The following is a 21,728-nucleotide window of genomic DNA, read 5'->3' as shown; positions in this document are numbered from 1 at the left end:
CCACCGGCGTGGCCTTGATGGCCTAACACTCACTCCGGGGGGAGATGCCTTTAGCTTCTTTAAATGCTGGGTTCGGGGCGGGGGGGTCAGGGGGAGGGGCTGGAGGTGAGTGGCTGGACGTCCACTTCGTTCCTTTCTACGGACTTGCCCGTTTTGGGGCTTGACTGGGACAATGGGGTGTTTGAGTTTGCGTTTGGCTAGTTGCCAGGGTTGTGTTTTGGGTGGGTGTAGGGGTTGTTCTGGGGTTGGGGAGGTCCCGTCCGACGTTGTCCGTGCCCACGCTTGGTCTGTTATAGCTTGTCCTGCGCGGCTGCCTCGCGCGCCCCACCCGCTGAGCCCCTGCCCATTGCACGGCGCTCCCGATCCCCGAGAGGAATGTCGGCCCTAAAGGTAGTGACCCTTAATGTTCAGGGTCTGAATAACCCCGTGAAGCGCAGAGCGATCTTATCTTTGCTGGAGGGGACGCAGGCGGACATTTGCCTTTTACAGGAGACCCACTTATTGTCCCGGGATTGCCATAGGCTGCGCTCTGCTAAGTTCCCTACCCAGTTCTTCTCCTCGGCAACGAACAAGACGGCGGGGGTAGCCATTCTTCTAGCGAGCTCCTTTAGGGGGGAGGTTTTGTATAAGTGTGCTGAACAGAAGGGGAGGCTTCTTGCGTATCGCATGCGCTTAGGAGGCATAGCGTTTACGGTTGGCTCCGTTTATAGCCCAAACGACCACCAAGAGCGTTTCCTAGACTCCGTGTTGGTGGATGTCACTGCTTCCCCCGACCGCCACGTCATTCTGGGGGGAGACCTTAATATTGTCTTCGATTCTGTGATGGACAGATCGGCGCAGCGCTTCCCGCAGACGGGGGAACTGTCCCAGGCTGTGAAGGCCCGGATTGCGGAAATGGACTTACACGACCTTTGGCGCTCCATGCACCCCACGGATAGGGACTACTCTTACTTTTCACACGCACATCGAACCTACTCACGGCTGGACTACCTTCTGGTGAGTGGACCGATGCATGCCGCTGCCACGGCGGCGGACATCGGGGTCCTGACCTTGTCTGACCAGTCACCGGCGTTTTCCAGTGGCCGGCGGCCTCCCCCTCTCGGGGGGTGTGGCGCCTCCGGGATACCCTTTTACACAAAAAGTCTGTAGTGCAGCGCATTGGGGAGGTCATACAGGACTACCTAACTCACAATAGCAACACCGACACTTCGCAGGCGACACAGTGGGCGGCATTGAAGGCAGTCCTCCGGGGGGAATTTATCTCTATCTCCGCAGCCGAAAATAGGGAGCGGCAACGGAAGAGGGACGAGCTGACCGTTCAAGTCCGGGAGCTTGAGCAGGTCCACCGCCGTACGGGGGCGCCAAGGGTGTGGAGGCAGTTGAAGGCTGCGAGGAAGCTCCTGTCGGCATTGGATCTTGATAGGGCGGAGTATGCCGCCTTGCGCTTGAAACACGCCTTCTACACTGGGGGGGACAAATGTGGCAAGCTCCTAGCACACCGGCTCCGGGTCACGCAGCAGCGTGGCGTCGTGAGGGAACTGGTGGGCACGGACGGGGTGGTCGTCTCCGGAGACGCAGAGGTAGCGGAATCTTTCCGCGGCTTCTACGAGGCGCTGTATGCGGAGGAACCCTCCTCGCCACAGGACGCCGAAGGCTATTTGGAGTCGGTGACCCTTCCGGTGCTGGATCCGGCTCAGGCGGACCACCTGGAGCGGGATATCCATGTTGAGGAGGTGATTTCCGCTATCGCGCGGCTGAAGCATGGTAAGGCCCCGGGCCCGGACGGGTACACGTCTTTGTTTTATAAGACTTTTTGCACGGCTGTGGCCCCTGTCCTTACTCGGCTATTTAATTCCTTTTCCGAACCGGGAGCCATCCCACCGGATCTCCTGAGGGCGACGGTCGCGGTAATTCCGAAACCTGGGAAGGACCGGGCCCTCTGCGGTTCGTATCGACCCATCTCGCTCTTAAATGTCGACCTCAAGTTGTATACAGGGATTCTAGCGTCCAGGCTGGGTCCACACCTCCCCGGATTGGTGGAGGCGGACCAGGCTGGCTTTGTACCCGGCAGACAGACGGTTGACAATACCAAGCGGGTGGCGCATGTTCTGGAGAAGGCCTCGCGGATCCCGGGGGAGCGGATGTTGCTGTCCGTCGATGCGGAGAAGGCCTTCGACAGAGTTCACTGGCCGTATCTCGAGCTGGTTCTCAAGAAATTGGGAATCGGGGATAAGTTCCGCACCATGGTATTCAACTGTTATAAGCATCCTTCAGCGTCGGTGCGGGTCAACGGGTGTAGCTCCGGTGGATTTGCCATCGAACGCGGCACAAGGCAGGGCTGCCCCCTCTCGCCGCTCTTGTTTGCCCTCTACATGGAGCCGTTTGCTCAGAGGATTCGCGATAACCCGGATGCGGTTGGGGTCCGGATGGGCCAGTATGTCCACACTGTCAGTCTCTACGCGGACGATGTCCTGTTGACCTTGGACGACCCTAGGAGGTCGCTGCCTGCTTGCCTCCAGGAACTAGATGCCTTTGCCTGTGTGGCCGGCTTCAAAATGAATATGAGCAAGTCGGTGGCGTTAGACGTGTCCCTGGCTGCGGACACCAGGAGGGACCTTCAGCGACTCTTCCCCATGCAGTGGTCCTCCTCCACGGTGCCATACCTGGGGATTCTGCTGGCGCCCACATTACCTGAGATGGTCACGGCTAACTATGCCTCCCTCAGCAGGAAGATCAAGGAGGAGCTTGGTCGCTGGAGCAAAGGCCTACTGTCCTGGCTGGGGCGAATCGCGGCGGTTAAGATGACGGTGTTGCCCCAGATACTGTATCTTTTCCAGGCCCTCCCTCTCCAGCCCCCGGTGGGCTGGATACGACAAATGCAGGCTGACATCTCCCGCTTTGTCTGGCAGGGCCGCAAGCCACGAATGAAGAGGGTCCTCTCCACGCTTGCTCCGGAGGCGGGGGGCCTCGGTATTCCGGACCTCCGTAAGTACTTTCAGGCGGCACAGCTGCGATATTTGGTGGAGTGGAGCAGGTGGGAGTCCGACAAACACTGGCTCTTTCAAGACCAGGCAGTGGCGGGCCGCACTTTACAAGAGGTTCCATTCTTGCGCCGCGCGCACCGCCCCCCTAACCTTTATGCTTCTTTTATTACGCGGGTCCCCCTACGGGTGTGGGACGCAGTCTGTGAGGCTCGGGGTCTCACCACCTTCCCTTCGCCGTTCACACCCATAGCGGGCAACCCGGACTTCTCCCCAGGGATGGAGCCGGGAGTTTTCTCCCATTGGGTGCAGGCGGGCTGCAGGGCGCTCTTCCAGATCTATGGCCCGGAGGGAGTGATTCCGTTTCAGCAACTCCGCCAGGAGTTCGGCCTGACGGAGCTGGACAGATTGCGCTACATGCATGTTCGGCATTGGGCCCTCCAGCCCCAGGTGCGTGACACCGCTGCTCGTCAAATTACACCGTATGAGAGGTGGCTGGCTAACCGGACCTCCGACGCTAAGATAATTACCGATCTGTACAAGTACCTACAACCCCCGCCGTTTCACTATTGCAACCCGGGGAGGGAGCGCTGGCACAGGGAATTGGGTAGGACACTCAGCCACAAGGAATGGGACAAAATTGCGTATCGGGCGCGGCACTCTGCATATCACACGGGCCTTACGGAGACCTTCACTAAGGTGTCCACTTATTGGTATTACACCCCGGAGCGACTGTATGAAATGCATAAATACACTGACAAGGGGTGCTGGCGGGGCTGCGGGCAGGAGGGTACCCTCTCACACATTCTTTGGGATTGCCCCGTGCTGACCGCTTACTGGAAGGAAGTTTTGGACGAGGTGGATAAGCACTTTGAGATAGAGCTGCCGCGCTTCCCGGCGTATGTTCTGCTGGGCCTCCCCAATGACCTAATGTACCCACTGAAGTCCCGCAGGGGTAGGCAGATCGCGATTGCGCTGGGGTCTGCGGTCCAGAACATCCTTATCCACTGGTGCACCAACACTGTCCCCTCCATCACGGGTTGGTTGCATAGGCTTTGGCATGTGCTGGGAATGGAGAAGTTGTCGCTCACGGTGGCGGGGGAAATAGACCAATTTGAAGAGCTGTGGCAACCCTTTCTAGCACTGCTGTCCACCGAATTCCGGGAGCTCACCTGTCCGAGGTATCTTAGGCTTCTCAGGCTGACGCCGCCGGTGATCCCGGCGGACTAGATCACATGTGAGACAGAGGCCTCGGGGGGGGGAGGGGGTGCGGGGCTTCTTGGTGAGGACTAATCTGATGCGGGACCATAGGACGGGGGGGTGGGGTATTGTTTTTTCTTCCTTCCTTTCTTTACTGGGGGGATGGGGGGGGGTGGATTGTGCTTTGTCGAGTTGCTGCTGGCTTTCATTGCTCAGATTTGGGGTGTTGGATATGCACGCAGGGATTCCACAGTTTGCATTTCTAGCCTTTCATTTACTGTGCCTTTCCCCTGGCCCATCGAGCTATCCATCGCCAACCCTCTTGAGTTGCACCTTTTTTCTTTGATTGTAATCAATGTACCCTAACCTCCTACCCACCTCCCCCATGGTTTGTTTTGTTTCAATAAAAACGTTTTAAACATAAAAAAAGAAAACCAACATGCTATTCTCAAAAAAAAATGATACAAATCACAGATATATAAAATGCACACAGCTAACAAAATGTTTTAACTTTAACTTAAAAAACTGTAAATGATGTCGCTTTAAAATATTCACCGAATCTAAAGATGAATTTTTGGAGGATGCACCACGCCCACAACGTTTTCCTTCAGTGATGTGGAAATTTTCTACTTTTCTCGAGGGGCAAACAAAGACCAATGCCACCTTTCTCACACGCAAGATTTTCAAAAGAGTTCTGTTACGAGGGGATCCTAACAAAAAAAACTTGTGCGGCACAGCAAGTATGATGAAACACCTAAGGACCCTTCATCCAAACAATCTTGCACGAGAAGAGTGCAAACAGATGAGAAACACTCCTGTTCTGTATCTGTAAAAAAGAATCACAAATAAATGTATATTAATAACTTTCAAATGTATACTATTCCATTACTGTACAAACACATTTTATATAACTACTGACTAAGAAACTATAGCCCTGAACCACAAGTGTGACGATGGTTAAAACACTACATGCATAGTGCATACTACTTTGAAGCAGTTCATGCCCTAAAGCCTACCTCACTAAATCACTACATGCTAACTGACTAAATGATTACAGTACTATAAGGAGACACACTGGGTGAGTGACAGGGTGTTTGCTAGAAGTGTATGAATACTAATTAGGGAATTGAAGGTGTGAAAGACAACTCTGTAGGTGGTTAGAGGACTGTGTCCATACTGGATAGGCATTTAAAGCAGTCCATGTGCTAAGGCCTGGCTCACTGCATGACTACTTGGGTACTAACTGAATGATTAGAGTACTGCAAGGAGAGTGCCTAGGTGAATTTATAAGTGGTAGACTTTTCGCACAGAGAATGGATTAGTACTTGGTACTGAATGGGTCACTAGAGGAGTGCAAAGGCAGTGACAGGATGTTTGCTGGACTGTATGGATACTGACTAGGAAATTGAAAGTGTGAAAGACAAGTGTCTAGGTGGTTAGAAGACTGCATACATAGTGGACAGGGGTTTGAAGAAGTCCATGTGCTAAGGCCTGGCTCAGTGCATGAATACTTAGGCATTGACTGAATCATTAGAGTACTGGAAAGAGAGTGTCTTGGTGAATTTATAAGTGTTTGGGTTTTGGCACAGTGAATGGATTAGTACATGGTGCTGAATGGGTCACTAGAGGACTGCAAATGGAGTGACAGTGTGTTCCTGGAAGTGTATGGATACTGACTAGGGAATTGAAGGTGTAAAAGACAAGTGTATGGTATGTTAGAACACTACATGCATACTGCATAGACATTTGAAGCAGTCGGTTTGGTACTTGGACTGACTAAATCATCAGACTACTTCTAGGACAGTGCTTGGGTAAAACTTTTAAATTTTCAGTTCTGCCACAGTGAAGAGAATAGTACATGGTACTGCACCTTAGTGTCAAACCCTGACTCATTTTATCAATGCATAAGCAAAGACTAGCTTCTAATGCTACTAGAACTTGACAACATGACCGGTTTTAAAAGAGTTTTCTGCTAAAAAATACACGATGTTACCAAATGCTTCTCTCACAGTGGTTCCCAAATGCACACATACTCACTGTGTGATTCTAGACAAACAACACTATCCCTTGCACTATACCAAAACACATTTCTTCATCTTGAAGTACTACATTTTAGTACAGAAACATAACATAACTCATTTCACAAATTCATTAACAATGACTGGTTTCTAATTCTACCAAAATATAAAAACAGCACAGTTATCTGTCTGCAAACACAAATGCTTATCACAGAATGGTTTCTACATGCACACACACTGTCAATAAGATTGTAGAGAAAAAAAAGTACTCCCTACACTTTAGCAGGAGAAATACATTAGTCCGATTAAAATCAAAATAGTCTACATACATCCCCTCACAATTAAATAACTCATCTTTCAAGTTGTTTTGTAGATTAAGAAGTATATCAGTCACTCACCATATTTTCTTTTACAGAATCTCTGCACTGTGCACCTCTCAGCAAAAACAAAGAATGGAAAAGTTTCCCTTTCATTTTCCACACATATACATGTAAACATCAAATCACAATCCTTCACACAAACTCAAAAGCAAACACACATTTCTATTGGTTAAACATTTCAACCCTTTCCAAGTGAAATACATTTCAACCCTTCCCCAATCTGCCTTCTGCCTGTTACCATAGAAACAGGTCATGGAACACTGCACTGAGCACACAGGTCAGAAGTTCAGCACACAATGTTGCTAAACAAGAGAGGAAGTGTGCTTCACTTTTCAACATATCCGCTAATCATATATAATGTTCCTTACAATCTGTTTTTGTTAACCAATAAGAATCATACCTTTAAAAAACAGAAATATACACCCTACCTTTCAGTGTACAAAGTAGTCGTACAACCAATGATTTCTTGTCTTTTTAAAAAAAAAAAAAAATTCTGTGGATCTGCACACCCAACGCAATAGGATGCGCGCACCGTGCGTGCATTTCGCATTTTTTATTTTTAAAGGGGGCCCCAGGGGGTCCTTCTGGGAGCCCCTAAACACCTCTAGAGGGTCACAGTATTTCCAATCTGCCCCCTTTATATGTTTTACACACTTACTCCCCTTGCTTCTTCAGCCTCGCTTCTACCGAGGCAGAAAATGGCTGCCAACAGTTCCTGGTTTCGAATGTTGAGAGACACTCGACAGCCAATTAGCATTCAGCGCGCGATCGGGAGGGTGCACGCTCGGTTCGGGGAGGGTGCGCTTACGGTGCGTGTAGGGTCCGCGGATCCTCCCTGGCCATAGATATTTATGTACTTTTAACTCTAATTTTCTTCGGAACTACTGAACGGATTCACACCATTTATGCAAAAGGCACGAGTCTGAACTGAGGACTACCTCTTTGCCAAATTTGGTGTCATTCCGTTCAGCGTTTTGGGCTGTAGCTTCGACAACAGATCCTATGGGAAATTGCATGGGGAAAATGCGTTTTGGGACCCCCCCTTTTTTCTCGGCCCCCGCTTGACGAAACACCCCAAAACTTTCAGGGTAGGAGCGGGGCTGGCCAAAAGTTTGGAAATTTTCGTGAGGATTCGTCAACCGGCGTCAATTATTGGGAATAGAATGTTGCGGATTTCCTATGGAAAATAGGTCCCAACTATAACTATCTACTGGCGACCGCCAGTAGATAATATATATTCAGACATGTATCCAAGAGGTTTGCCACAAGATGACTGTTAGTCCTGCCTCCTTTTTAACAATGTAAGTCCGCTCTGCCTCCAAATGTTCGCTCACCTGTTCTAGTTCACGGTGCTCATGTGAACTACCGGACCCAGAATCCAATGTGGTGAAACCAGGTAGATAGTACATTGGGGTGTATGTTATACCGAGTGGTTTTGCGAGGGTGCAGGGTGTCACACAGTGCTGTACAAAACCAAATTTTCCTGCTTGCTTATACAAAGTGCCTCCTCTGGTCCCCTCACCGCTTCAGCCTTAGACGTCAGGGTTCCTCTCGGCGAGGGCAGCAGTGATATATATATATATTTTTTTTAAGCCAACTAAATGGCTTGATGCCTTGTATCTGCCATCAATATCTTGGTGTGTATATTTCGATTGCTCTCCACTCTGCTGCAGTCCACAATGGAGCATTTAGCTAACCTGGTGCATGAGCGGTCCGCAAATCTAGTGAAAGTTAACTTATTTACACACCCCACCCACAAGTACATAATGTTTTTTACTTTGATTTTCATTATTCTTCTGGTGCAAATGAGTGTACCTTCCATGTAAACAATTAACATGCGATGCTACATAAATATTAGATGAGACCTATAGAATTGTAAATGGGTATCAATCAATCAATGAATTTGTAGAGCGCGCTACTCACCCGTGAGGGTCTCAAGGCGCTAGGGGGGGGTGCTGCTACTGCTCGAACAGCCAGGTCTTGAGTAGCCTCCTGAAGGTTAGTAGGTCTTGGGTCTGCTGTAGGAGGATGGGGAGGGTGTTCCAGGTCTTGGTGGTGAGGTAGGAGAACGATCTGCTGCCAGAGATTGCTCTTCGGATGCAGGGGGTGGTGGCGAGGGCGTGGTCGGCAGCGCGGAGCTGGCGGTTCGGGGTGTGGAAGGTGAGTCGTCTGTTGAGGTATGCAGCTCCGGTGTCGTGGAGTGCCTTGTGAGCGTGGGTGAGGAGCTTGAAGGTGATCCTCTTGTTGATGGGCAGCCAGTGCAGGTCTCTCAAGTGGGGTGTGATGTGTTGTGTCGAGGGATGTCGTGGATCAGGTGGGCCGAGGAGTTCTGTGTGCGTGGATGTTTTCTAAAAGGAGTTTTAAGTGGCTCCAATAAAATCAAAGGGGCATCATCTTTTTGCTCGTACTTAATGTAAGCTTGAATGTGTATTAAGTGCTCTCCTTACAGTCCTTTTCACAATCCTTTCCACAATCCCTTACTGTTCTCAACTCAAACCAAGGTACAATGTTTTTTGATAGTTCAGTTGAGTAATGTCACAATGGTTGAAAGGCACCAAGAACTGCTTTTGTGCCTAATGGTCCCCAGTGAATTTTCTTCCATGAAGTGCTCTTGCCACTGGAGACTTTTTGGCACTGCTATGAGCCCAAAGATATGTCAAGATCACAATTAAATGTGAGCTCAAGATCCAGCAATTTAACTTCCTTGTAAAAGACTCACTTTAATCGCTCATGAAATGTGATGCAATCATCTCAATGAGAACTGCGTAAGCATAGCCTCCTTTTCACAACTTATAATGTTCAGACCTAGTTGAAGTCCTCATTCAATGAGCATAGCTATAGCATAGCTATGGGTTGCTTAAATTGAGTACTCTTTCTAGTGAGACCAATGCCAAGTAATGATTCATGTACAGTACGTCAGTGGTGCACCAGTCAAAACAAAATGTGAAGGTCTGCCAGAATTGCAAGATATGCTGACACCTGTTGCTAGATGTGGTGTCCCTTGGTGAAGAGGATTCGGCATTTTTTTGGCGGTGGACAGGTAGATGGAAGACCATTGCAGTAGTCCAGCATGAATGATTTCTAGAGTCATTATTTCAAACTGTACTCTTTCTGCTAACAAATTGAGAACCTATTGCAGGTTATGGATTTTAGATCAAATCTATTAGTCACATCTTCAGTTTTAGTACTGAAGGAAAGGTCTTCTGAACCAGACCTTAGTTTTCAAACTACTCTCACTTGGGACCTGGGCCAGATCATTCAATTTCAAGGTAACTCTGTAGTCCAGAGGCCGTATATCCTGTAAAACATTGATATTTTTTTTATTTCAATTAATCTTTATTCAAATATATATATATATATATATATATATATATATATATATATATATATATATATATATATATATATATATGTCATAATCATACAAGATAAAAATATATATATATACAAGCCAAATTAAAACCTTAAAAAGCCTTATTAAACATAATACAGTACAGTTAATTCCAAGAAACAATGTGTGAGCATTTAAGGACCTTGAAAAATTTGTATAAGAATTTACAACCCAGCCTAACCTTGTCAGCTAGGCACACGTTATTTTTAACGCATTCTCAAAATGCTCCATTGCATGGACTGTAGAATTTCTATGACATGCCCCTCCGAGTAGAATTGTTTGCTCTAGATGTTTATTTTTTTTTTTTAAACAAATTGTATTCCTTTCCACATATTCTCAAATGATAGTTATACAGCATTTTCAGACAAAAAAATCATATAGGTGAAACATTGTAGTCATCTTCATCGAGCTCTAGATGTTCAATTTAAGCAATTCAAATGGAGTCTAGCCCTTCTGAAGTACCTTCAGAAGAATGTAGAGGAGTCTCCTTTATATCTATTTTAATATAAATTATATACAATAGTATAACCTCCTGCACAAATAAAGCACTTTGAATTAATTCTATAAAGCATCTAAGCTCGTTTGGAAAACTGACTTTTTGTTGTTTTCTGAAATCTTGCAGTTCTAGGGTATTTTGTGCATTGCGACTTTTGAAGATTTTCAAACTGTGTTTATGAAAGCTATTCCTAAATGTTTCCTGGTGAAAGGGGAGAATGTACAGTCAGAAACCTCTCACAGAAGTATATTGTTAAGACGAGGGTGCATTACCGGAGTTGTTCAAGCTTGGTCTCAATGTCCAACTGCCTTCTGGCAACTACTGTATTTTAGTAGGTGGTGAAAGGTTACCTCTTGCTCAGTAAAGTGCATATTGAAGCAATGAAGTGCGTGGGTCAGAAGCAGAGTAGGTCCTTCGGATGTGTGATCACTGGCTCAGGTTTTCTGAATGTAATCAAAGAGTGTTGGTCCGCAGGCAGTGGGTGATCCCAAGGATGCTAATGCAGGAGTGGTGGCCTAGAATTCCTTGCCAACTAACCTGAGTGCCTTGTATTGTATTTAAAATGTGACTGCTAACCAGTGTAGGTTGACCTGATTGAAGAAAATGTTATCATAGGGTTATATAAAGGGGTGACAGTGGCTGCTGTGATTAGGATAAAGTAGTTTGAGTAAGGTTATTTTAAATCTTCACCAGTTTGTCCTGAAATGTAAGCTCCTTTATTATTTTTTTTGTTTGTTTTAAAGGAGTTTTGCAAAGCCTTGTAACTTTATTATTGCTTCAGATGAGAAATTGGGAGGAGAGGTAGCAATGTAATCTTCTAATTGGAAAGGAAAGTTTGTCCTCTCAAACAAACCTGAATAGTTATGTTTTCAGCAATCGTCTTTGGCTTTAGATTGCTGGCTAGGGTTTTTCTAGAGTCTAGGTCTTTGTACGCATAACGATCTGCCATCTTTCTTAAAGTGAAGACCTAGATTGTAGGTCTTTGTTTAGAACATAGTAAAGTGGTATTTATTTTAATGGTGTTGAGGAACTTTGCCCAGTAAGTGAATCGTTCCTCAACTTCACATTTTGTTTTGGTCTCTTAAGGTAATGGGGGATGTAAGGCCGAGTTTCAAGTGACCCTGCTTTTTGAGGTTAAGACACGCTTTTCCTTCCTGGAGCTGTCAATCAATCAATCAATTTGTAAAGCGCACTAAATACCCGCAAGGGTTTCAAGGCGCTGAAGGGAGGGGAGGAAGGGGGTCCTGTTGCTACTGGTCGAACAGCCCGGTCTCGAGTTGTCTCCTGAAGGTCTTCGATTTGTCGTAGGATGAGGGGGAGGGTGTTCCAGGTCTTGGCGGCGCGGTGGGAGAAGGATTTGCATCCGGCTGTGGTTCTACGGATGCGTAGAGCGGTAGCCAGGGAGAGGTCTGCGGAGCGGAGTTTCCTGTTGGGTACGTAGAAAGAGAGTTGGCTGTTGAGATGAGGCTGGGCTGGTCTTGTGGAGTACCTTGTGTGCGTGGATCAGGAGCTTGAAGGAGATTCCTTTGTCGACAGGGAGCCAGTGCTGTCCTCTATCTAGTGGAATACACAATCATGAAGTAATGTTAGGTGGAGACTCTGGATCTTTTTCCAAGCCAAAGTGCATCTGTGCATTTTCGGCATACATTTGGGCGCTTACCTGGAATTGTTCCTAAAGTTGTTTCTGGGAGCCTTCATACCTAATAAATAATAACCTTCTAGATGGAAAAATCCTTCAAGTGTGCCATGTGCCACAAGACACTGGGCATTTGAACAAACAATTTGACAGTAGCAGTTCTCAACTGCAGTTGTTGAAAAATGATTTGCCCCACTGTACTTTTAAATCTGTCTGTCCAATTCTCAAATCATTTTAACAGTAAAATGTGGCTGACAGTGACATCAGGATGTATAAGGGCCACTTTATTGTCCTCTTCCAGATAGTAAAGCCTTTAATATTGGTGAAGAGGCTTTACTATTTCGATACCCCTTTCGGGTGGGTATTTGGATTGATGGTCATGGAGAACGTGGTCAAATTTCATATACTATTGAAACTGTCCTCACCTTCCTTTCCATAGTTTTGCTTATTAAGGGGATGTTGGAAATAGGCCACTAATTGACTAACATTTTTGGTTTAAAGTGGAGCGATGATGATGATGATTTTGTGTTCGAGAGGGCCAGGATTGCCTCTAAAAAAGACATGAGCATTAATCCTATCAGGATTTCGCATCACAACTTTGAGAGCCAGGTTTTGCACATGTAAAGTTTCCAGAGCTTTGAAAGAGGTGCATGTAATTGTAGCAGTGAAAGTGAAGCAGGAGGATACCGTTACTTCAGGGTTTAATGATGGCTTGGTAGATATTGGTAAATGTGGGCTACAAAATCTCAGGAGCATTCTTGCAGTGTTGTTGCAGTGTAGAATGTTTATTTTTAATGTATCTGTATTACATTGCTGTTTATTAAGCAAGGGCAACCCTATTACGACTCCTTGGCTTGAAATTCTCAAACGGGTAACACAAGCTTTCACTACCTGTTTCCAACCTCACATTCTGCCTTACAGCCATTGTATTTTGCTAGGCTGAGGGTAATGCAAGATTAATAACACGATGTTTGTGTAGCTCAAAAAGGATGTTCATCTGTAAGATTTATAAATACTTGTCACAGGAATCGGCATACATACTACAATTTGTGGCCCCTTGGCACACTTCCTACTGGCAACCACCTCAAAGTAACCTAATCCACTTTGATCCTGACATTCAAAACCTTAAAGCACTGCCTACATCTCTTCCCGCCATGGATGGCCAGCTCTTACCCGAAGCTTCACTACAACAAAACCGAATTCCTGCTATTTTCCGAGAACAAGCAACTACTAGTGTAAACCTGGGTAAATGATATAAACCTGGACGGATTTAACCACAACTCTGACTAGGAGTGTGTGAAATTCGTTTCATTTTGTTGGTGTGCAATTCTGAAATTTTTGCACACCTATGCAAAATTACACAAAATTACGTGAAATTAAAGTCTGTCATTTCACACAATATTTTAGTGCAAAATGCATCCTTGCATCGTTTTTTGGCACGAGGAAGCCTCTTTACAAAAGCACTGTGAAGAATAGCCTCTTGCGCTCTACTGTTCACAGGTGTTTGCAATAAATTTGTATAACAAATGATGTTTCACTGTAATGTTTTACTACACATGGAAACTAAATATACAAAGTGGTGTAATCTAATTTCAGGAATTTTGTGTAACAATTGTAAAACAAAATATTTACACCAATTTGGCAGATCTAATTTAACTTTCTCTCAAGCTTAACTTTGACCCTATGCTACATTGCTCCGATTAACCCTGGATGCTGAGCTCACCCTTAAGCTGCACATAACCAAGACAGACTCAAACCATGTCTTTAAAAAATGGTTCTTCCCAGACGCAATTTAAGTACTGTTCAGGCACTCGTATTCTTGAATCTGAATGCTGGTAATACCCTGCTCCACATCCTCCTGGTCTCCATCCTGGCCACCCTTCAAGGCATCCTACATGGTCAGAAAGCCTCTTAAAAGCCCCCAGGAACATTGGCCATATCACCCCCTCCATATTGCACCCAAGTAGCTCCCATGCTGGCTCACACCATCTTCAACCTTCCTTCAGTATCTACAAATCCATTTAGGACCTGTTCCAGTGCATATCGGACTGAAAAACCTGTCCCCCCCTCCGTTGGCTCCAGGCACACCCTCATCTAGGACACCACCATACTGGACATGGAGGGCATAGAAAAAGAAAATGAAGACCGCCAGCTCCTCCATTTAATCAAAAGGAGAGAGTGAGGAGGGGTTTTCAGGAGGGATACTTCAGTTCCATGGGGTTTATTACCAGTATATTAAAAGGGAGGTTTCCAACTACACTATCATTCTAACCCCACTGATAAAGGGAATACTCCTGTGGTGTTTGTTTTTATTTTATTTTTGATTCGTTTGTCTATGGACCCTCTCCCACATAACGATGAAGCATGGCACATAAAATTTAGTCCTCGCTTGGTACTGTGAAGAATCCCTGACTGGCTCAACTGAACTGTTGGGGCAAGCACTTTGTTGTGAAGGATCACACAATCTGGACCACAAAAAGAAAATGTTAAAATGTCTCCGGGTGTTCCCTTAGTTTTCAAAATGATATATTCCTTGGGCACCCTGGACAGGTTAAAGGCAAAGTATGATGTCTACAGGGTCCCAATTTCTCCTATATCCATGGATCATGGTCCATTTAGGCATCTGGAATCTGGAAAGACATCACTCTATTCATCGGAACGGCACCAACTCTGCTTTAATTTAGGAAACCACTGAAGGTCCACATCTTTGAAGAACAATGCATCACAGTGGAGTAATAGTCCAATTCTCAGAGCTCAGCCACACCTCCAATCACTTGCATCTGTACTATACAAATAAATGTATACATGCAAATGAGAATACTAATTTTTGAAAAGAAAATCAGTATCTTACTATCCAGCTATCTGGGGATTCTCTTTTGGTTGTCCTCCCCTCTTGTGCTCCTAGGCAAAGCTCCAGTCAAGTCTTGACATGTAAATTCGCTTACTGCTACGAGCAAGTTTCCTTTTGAGTTAAGTGAGTGTTACTGCAATTAGGGTGCTAGAGCACGCAACTTGCTTTAGCTTACTCCTTCATGGGGATGCATTGCTTTCCTATCCAGTGCATGAATTAAAATTACTCTCATTTGGCACTGCATAAGGCCCTAACCGATAATGGTACTGATCACAAGATGTGTAGTTGGTGTCGCGATTTCTTTCTTTTTTTCTTAATTGCAAACCAACCCACGTAACCCTGATATTTAAGATCGTAGCACAATCTGCATTTTCAATCAAGGACCTCAGCATGCAGTAATCCTGAGCAAAAAGAAATTCCATGGTTAAATGGAACAATTTCCATTTTAGAGCAAAACCTAACGCCTTTCAATTCACGTTATTACACCATATTTCTCTTTCATCGAGATAAAATAAGGATACATTTCCAAAACTACCCAGTTGGAAAATAAATGGTTTCGGTGTTTGTCTGGCATTCCAATCTTTACAAATGTAAATCAGCCCAACTGCTCCTCATTTAAAACCCCCAGCTTCACAAAACATTAAAGGGGCTGCTTTGAATCCACAATTTAATCTGACAATTCAGAAGGAGACTTTGTGTTGAATGTCATTAGAAATTGACTGCCTGATGAAGAGGCACCCCCTCCCGAAGGTCATCCCGGTCAACCAGCGTAATTGTGCAGTTGCACTGGGTTAACTACAACAGACTGCACCGTTTGAAGGTTAAAGTGTTACAATTATATTCTCATACACAGCAATTCACATTCCTAGTTCTCTTAAATCTACCCCGAACAATCTAGACCGTATGTTTTTTTTTTCTTCTTCAGCCCCCTCTCCCTCCACCATCAGTGCCCGAACGGTAGTTGCAAAGGACACAGAATGCTATTCTATTAGACCCAATGCTTTCTTAAGTACAATATTAAATAACTAAGTACTAATTTACTATAACCACACCATCTTGTTAAGGTTTTTACTTGCGGTTGTTTTCTTTTAATTGGAAACCCCCTGAAAGTCAAATTCTCAAGGATTTCCAGGAATGTGCCACGTTAGGAAATTACCAAGTTTTCTCCTCGAAGTTTTTTTGTGCATTTCTAGTGTTATGAAAACTGTGATGCCTCACATAAAAGATATAGAGGCACAGAATAAATGAAACCCTTTCTCTCACTCTCTGTGCTGAATGATGGCTTTTTAACTAAAGGGTGTTTTCTAGTGATCGGAATTATTCTGTTTCTTATACAATTGCAATGTAGCCCTTGCAGTGTTTCCAGAATTACATTCGGAACAGAAACTAAAGCTGAAATTGCCATTTGGTGGTTGCTAAATATTTACCGTGCAAGTACCTCACTTAATTCAGCCTGATTTCGCAAAAGCTGAGCGAACAATTGAACCGAACGAATTTTGAGGAAAACTAATAAAAAATAGTGCAATCCGGTATTCACTTTCCTACTGTTAGTACATATTGCTTAGTTTGCAATGCGGAGAACAGCAATGGTGTTTGACTCTGCGAAAAGAGATGAGACTTTGAACAGTTTTCCTATTCCACAACATATATGATGCATTGCTAAAATGACTGGTATTAACTACCCATTTCCTTCATCCATGTTGATTGCTGTCATTATTTTTGCTTTAGGTTTTGTGTCGGTGACAAATTTTTCCTGAAGAACAACATGATCCTTTGCCAGACAGACTATGAAGAAGGGTTAATGAAAGAAGGCTACGCACCCCAAGTTCGCTGACACCGGCGTGCATCGAAAAGAAAATGAAGCACTACATCCTTTATCTTTTTGCTCAACATGTACATAAGAATTGAGACGAGAATTTACAGAACGGCGTAGATGGGGAGCCATGAGAAACGCGTGAGACAAAGGTGGACTGAATCGATGTAGTTACATTGCCCAAGTTGGGAAATGAATATTTCTTAAGGGTACTGTACATAATGCTGACGATTTCTGTTTTTTTTTTCTTTTGCCTGCTTTTGTTTAATTTGTATGTGTCATTTGGCATGAGATGTTTATTTTGGACTACTATTGTAAATAATGTATTGTAATATTTAAAGCGCAAATTTAATACAGTTTTATTGTATTACAGTTTGTGCTCTTGGTTGCTTCTTTGTATTGTTGCATTTAGTACAATCAGTGTTTAAAACTATTGTATATTTATGCTTTCTGTATCTACCAGCTATTTTAAATGAGCTGTAACTTTCTAGTAAAAAAAATGAAGAGCAAATCCTGTCAATTATACCAAACCATAAAGCTATAAATTATCTACTATGAAATCTATTAAATTTCTTTTCCATTACATAAAAACTTGGAGTCCGAATCTGTTTTATCTTGCTCAAAGGAATGTGGTTTTCTGTATTCTGCACTAAATCGCACATTTCACTCTACGTGATGCCACGTTATTTGAAATTGTGGCAACTGGATTCAATTTCACCAGGAGAAATTGAAATTGTCCTCTGTAAAAGGTAACTTAGTAGATGGAAGTAGAAGCAATGAAAAACAGTAACTATAGAAATCTTGGCTCAGTCTGTTGCAGTAAAGTGCATTAGCCTATGGTCCTTTGTGAGGCTATCAATGGGAATACTTAGGATAGATCTTGCAGGGTGTGTGTGTTTCAATCTTTCATTCTTTCACTCTGTATAAGGATGCCTCAAATGCCCCTCCGGAGCAGCTTGTCCGCTCTCTTCTTTGGAGCACAGCCTATGCAGGTCCTCTTGGCACACTAGTCCAGTTTTCCCCCAGGTTACTGGTCCCAAACCTGGCAAAGGGGATCTGTTAGTCAATACTCCAGTTCTGGATCTCAAAGGCATTTTCTGTTAACAACTGGAGTTTGACCCCAGACTTCTGGTCAGGAAATCTTGGTACACTGAATAGAAGCTTTTGTTGCTGAATCTCTTGTGTATTCCAGTTCAGTCTTGGGACTGGTTATGGGTAATTCAGCTTTTTTTGCGATTTCCATGTAAACCGGTTCAGTCATGGTCTTTGCCACACATAACTACATGTTTTCCTGTGGAGGGTTGTTTTGGGGTGGGGGAGGTGTTGTCTCGCTCAGAACAACGAGCTGGAAAGTGCAGGAGAAAAATACCTTTGTTTTAAAGGTACCCACTGTGTCCTTCCTTAACACTTTTTCTGACAAACTTTAAGGGATTCCTGGAATAATCTGCGGGAAAACCCTTATATTCACCTCTGTGGTCAAGGGTTCTACTATCCTGCGTCTTTTATACCACTATAATATATTCATTGCAAAATAGAACCCAGTTTGGCCATGCATGCCATATCCACAAATTCATGTTGCTTCATCTCACATGCAAGCGATGTACAAACTCCCAGAATTCATGTTTTCCTTTAATGGGCAAAGGACCCGGTTAGAGGAAGCTAGCAGAATAGTTTTACAACACAGGTGATGGCTAAAAGACCATTCTCCCTAGTGGGCAATTGACAAAAGTTCTGCTGCCATCATCTGATTCCACAGTGTGTTGATGATACAGTAGTCGCACTTTTCAAAAATGAAAGTGCGCTTGGTGTGCCCCTCTGACCACAAAGCCCCATTTTGGGTCTCGCAGAAAAGCCTCAGACTATACACATTATCAACCTGACAGTTGAGGTAGGGGCCAGGATCACTATAGGTTACTATGAGGAATTCGAGGAAGGGGTGCACATTCCAGAGGAATACAGGGGACCTTTATCAATCTCAACAGCTACATTTTAAAAACCTACTTGAACAAAATTTTGGAAATTCAGGGGTTGAATATAAAGCTATATGTTGGCTCTGCTTACAACCGAGATCTTTCAGAAATGTGTGTTATATCCAGTTTTATAGCATGCTAATCACTGCTGAGGGTATCCAGGTGATCTGTAGCAGGTGAGGCCAGCCCTGGGAGCTTAGTCAAAAAGCCAGGTCTTCAGTTTCTTGCAAAAGTCAAGAAGAGAGGAGGAGGCTCTGTGTTGTGCGAGGTTGTTCCAGGCATTCAGTATGAGAATGCATGGCTCCCTGCTCTTTTGTGTATGTTTAGGTGGTGCGTTAGTAAGAGACTAGCGGAGTGGAGGTGATTGGAAGGTTTGTGAAATTGAATGCAGCTGTTCAGTTAGGCAGGGCCAGTGTTGTGGAGAGCTTTGTGGGTGTGGTAAGGAGTTTAAAGTGGGCATGCAGGTGTACTGGCATTTAGTGGAGTTCTCAAAGGTGTGTGGGCTTGGTGTAGGAGGTTAGGAACTAGTCTGGCTGCTGCATTTTGGATAAAATGCAGTCTCTCATGAGCTGGCTGGTAGTCCTTAGGTACAGGGTGTTTTCATAGTCTAGTCTGCTGTTGAGGGCATGGGTGATCATTCTCCTGGTTTTGTCAGTAGTCTCTTGAAGATTTTTTTCAGCATACTTAGTGTGTTGAAGCAGGCCACGACCACTGTGTTGACTTGTGTGGTCATGTCCAGTTTGTTTATGATGATTCTGAGACTTCACACTTAAAAGCAAGTGGTGGCTACCTGGTGGATCCCCGTGGCTTCATGAAGACTACTGCCTCAGTCTTGTCTCAGTTCATTTTTAGGCAATTAGGTTTGATCAAGGTGGATACTTCTGTTATCCATGTAGTGAACTTGTTCCTGGTGTTGGGTGTTTTGTCCAAGATGAACGGTATCAGTTGGGTGTCATCGGTGTAAGTTAGGATGTTTTTTAGCTTATATGATATTGGCCAGTAAGGTCATGCGGTTGCTGAAGAGCATAGTACTGAGCGGGGAGCCCTGAGAGACTCTCCAAATAAGATCTTGTGCTTCAGAGGCATAGGGAGGCATGTTGACAGTTTGGGTTTTTCCAGTGAGGGGAGGATCAGATCAATTCAAGCGCAAGTCCCTGGATGCCTACTTTGTGGGGTTGTTGGATTGGGATGGGGTGTGAGATGGTGTTAAAGGCTATTGATGAGTCTAGAAGGATAAGGGATGCAGTTTCCCCTGTCTAGGATCATCTGGATGTCATCTGTTGTTGAAATGAAGGTGATGTATGTGCTGTGGTTGGTTCTGAATCCTGATTGTGTGGTGTTGAGAAGCTGGTGTTTGGCAAGGTGGTCAGAGAGGTGTTTGTTGATGGTTATTTTTCCAGAACTTTGTATGGGAGGGATACCAGTTGTTAATTGATGAGTTTGGTTGCGTCTCCCGGGGGTTTCTTTTAAAGGGTGTTGATGGCTGTTTCCATGGTTCCGGGAAGGTGGCTGAACTGATAGAGGTGTCTAGAATAGGGATAAGGGCCTTTCTGATGGGGATTGCTTCTTTGTCGAAGGTATAGTGGGGGCAGGGCTCCACTGGGGTCATGGAGTGGTCTCCGTGATTGCTGTGGTATCCTCTCTGCTGATTGTGCCTCATGTGGTGAATGTGTTTTCATGCTTCATCACTGGAAGACTTCTGGAGAAGGCCAGGGTGTGTGGTTTTGAGGGGAAGTTGCTGTATATGTTTGCAATTTTCCCGCAAAAGATGTTTGAGAGGTTGTTGCACAGGTCTTGTAATGGGTTAATGTTTTCAGTGACAGCTGTGGGTATGGTGAATCTTTTGATTGCAAATATTCCTTTGCTTCTGAGATGGCATTTATTCATTGGACTAGGTTCTTCTGAGAAATTAAGAGGATGAACTGGTTGTACCTCATCTGGGCATCTTTGAAGAAGTCTTTTTCCACTTCCCCTTTGCTGGTTCTCCATTTCAGTTGCAGTTGTTTGCTATGTTGCTTGGTCAGTTTGAGTTCTTCTGTTTACCAGCTGGCTTGGGTTCTGGTTTTTGCTGTGTTGCTCCATTTAATGGGGCCTTGAGTGTCCGCACAGTTGGTGATCCACTTGCTGAAGTTCTCGATGTTGCGTGCCAGGATGCCTGTGGGTTCCAGTTTGTTCTCGAGTAAGGGGTCATCAAGTCAGCCCCTGTTTGATTGTTCAAGTCAGCCCCTGTGTGATGGGCTCACTGTATTCTTCTGGGTTAATGGATTTCCATGATAAAACAGACTATGGCATGGTGTGTCCAGGTGATGTTGATCCTAATGTTGTTGATGGATGTGAAGACTAAGTCTAGGATGTGTCCAAAGGTATTTGTGGGCTCCTTGACTCATTGGGTTACTCCCAGGTTCCTGAGGCTTTCCGGAATGACAGCTGAGTTGGTCTGGTCTTAAAGATGGAAATTGAGGACTTCCTAGAAGAAGGAAAGTGCTGACTTTGAGGACTAGGGGGCCAATGAAATCTGATGTTTGCCCAGGGGTGGTAGTCTAGGGTCCCACCCAAGGTGAAATTTGCTGTGATTTGTAATTTGAAGATGAGGTGCTCAATGTAGTTTGCTCCGGCTTCAGCAGAGGCGGTACATATGAAGTTGTTTTTGTAGACAATGGCAGTTCCTCTTCTGGGTGGTTTTGGCACTCTTGCCTGAAAATCTTATAACCGCATTCATGACAAGCTTGGGCACAGATGATGATTTAAAAAAAAATTTCAAGTACAAGTGTTCAGAATAACCCCAGTACAGGACCAATGCAGTAGTGTCTAGCTTCCTCTGGAGCCTTCTCTCACCTGCCTTACCATCCTCAATACTCAAATAAGTAACATAAAGGATACCAAAGTAAAGAAGCCTATAGAGTACAGAACACATTCCTAAAACAACACTTCATGCAATAGAAAACCTCTTATCACTTTCAACAATTTACATATTAAAAAATAAGTGCCATAC

General features: G+C 44.8%; 1 protein-coding gene across 5 annotated transcripts in view; it reads left to right on the top strand.

Annotated features, from left to right (window-relative positions):
* The window catches only part of LMO3 (LIM domain only 3), a 106,280-nt gene extending 88,923 nt beyond the window's left edge, over positions 1–17,357 (top strand). For all 5 annotated transcript variants that reach the window (XM_085652671.1, XM_085652673.1, XM_085652672.1 and 2 more), the window contains exon 4: positions 16,682–17,357. In XM_085652671.1, the coding sequence (XP_085508797.1) occupies positions 16,682–16,787 (106 nt within the window). In that variant the 3' untranslated portion in view covers positions 16,788–17,357. The remainder of the gene's footprint in view (positions 1–16,681) is intronic.
* Positions 17,358–21,728: the final 4,371 nt, after the last annotated feature.

The sequence above is a fragment of the Triturus cristatus genome, chromosome 4_1, assembly GCF_964204655.1.
Source record: "Triturus cristatus chromosome 4_1, aTriCri1.1, whole genome shotgun sequence".
Classification (NCBI taxonomy): domain Eukaryota; kingdom Metazoa; phylum Chordata; class Amphibia; order Caudata; family Salamandridae; genus Triturus; species Triturus cristatus.
This window is presented reverse-complemented; position numbering and strand designations above follow the sequence as displayed.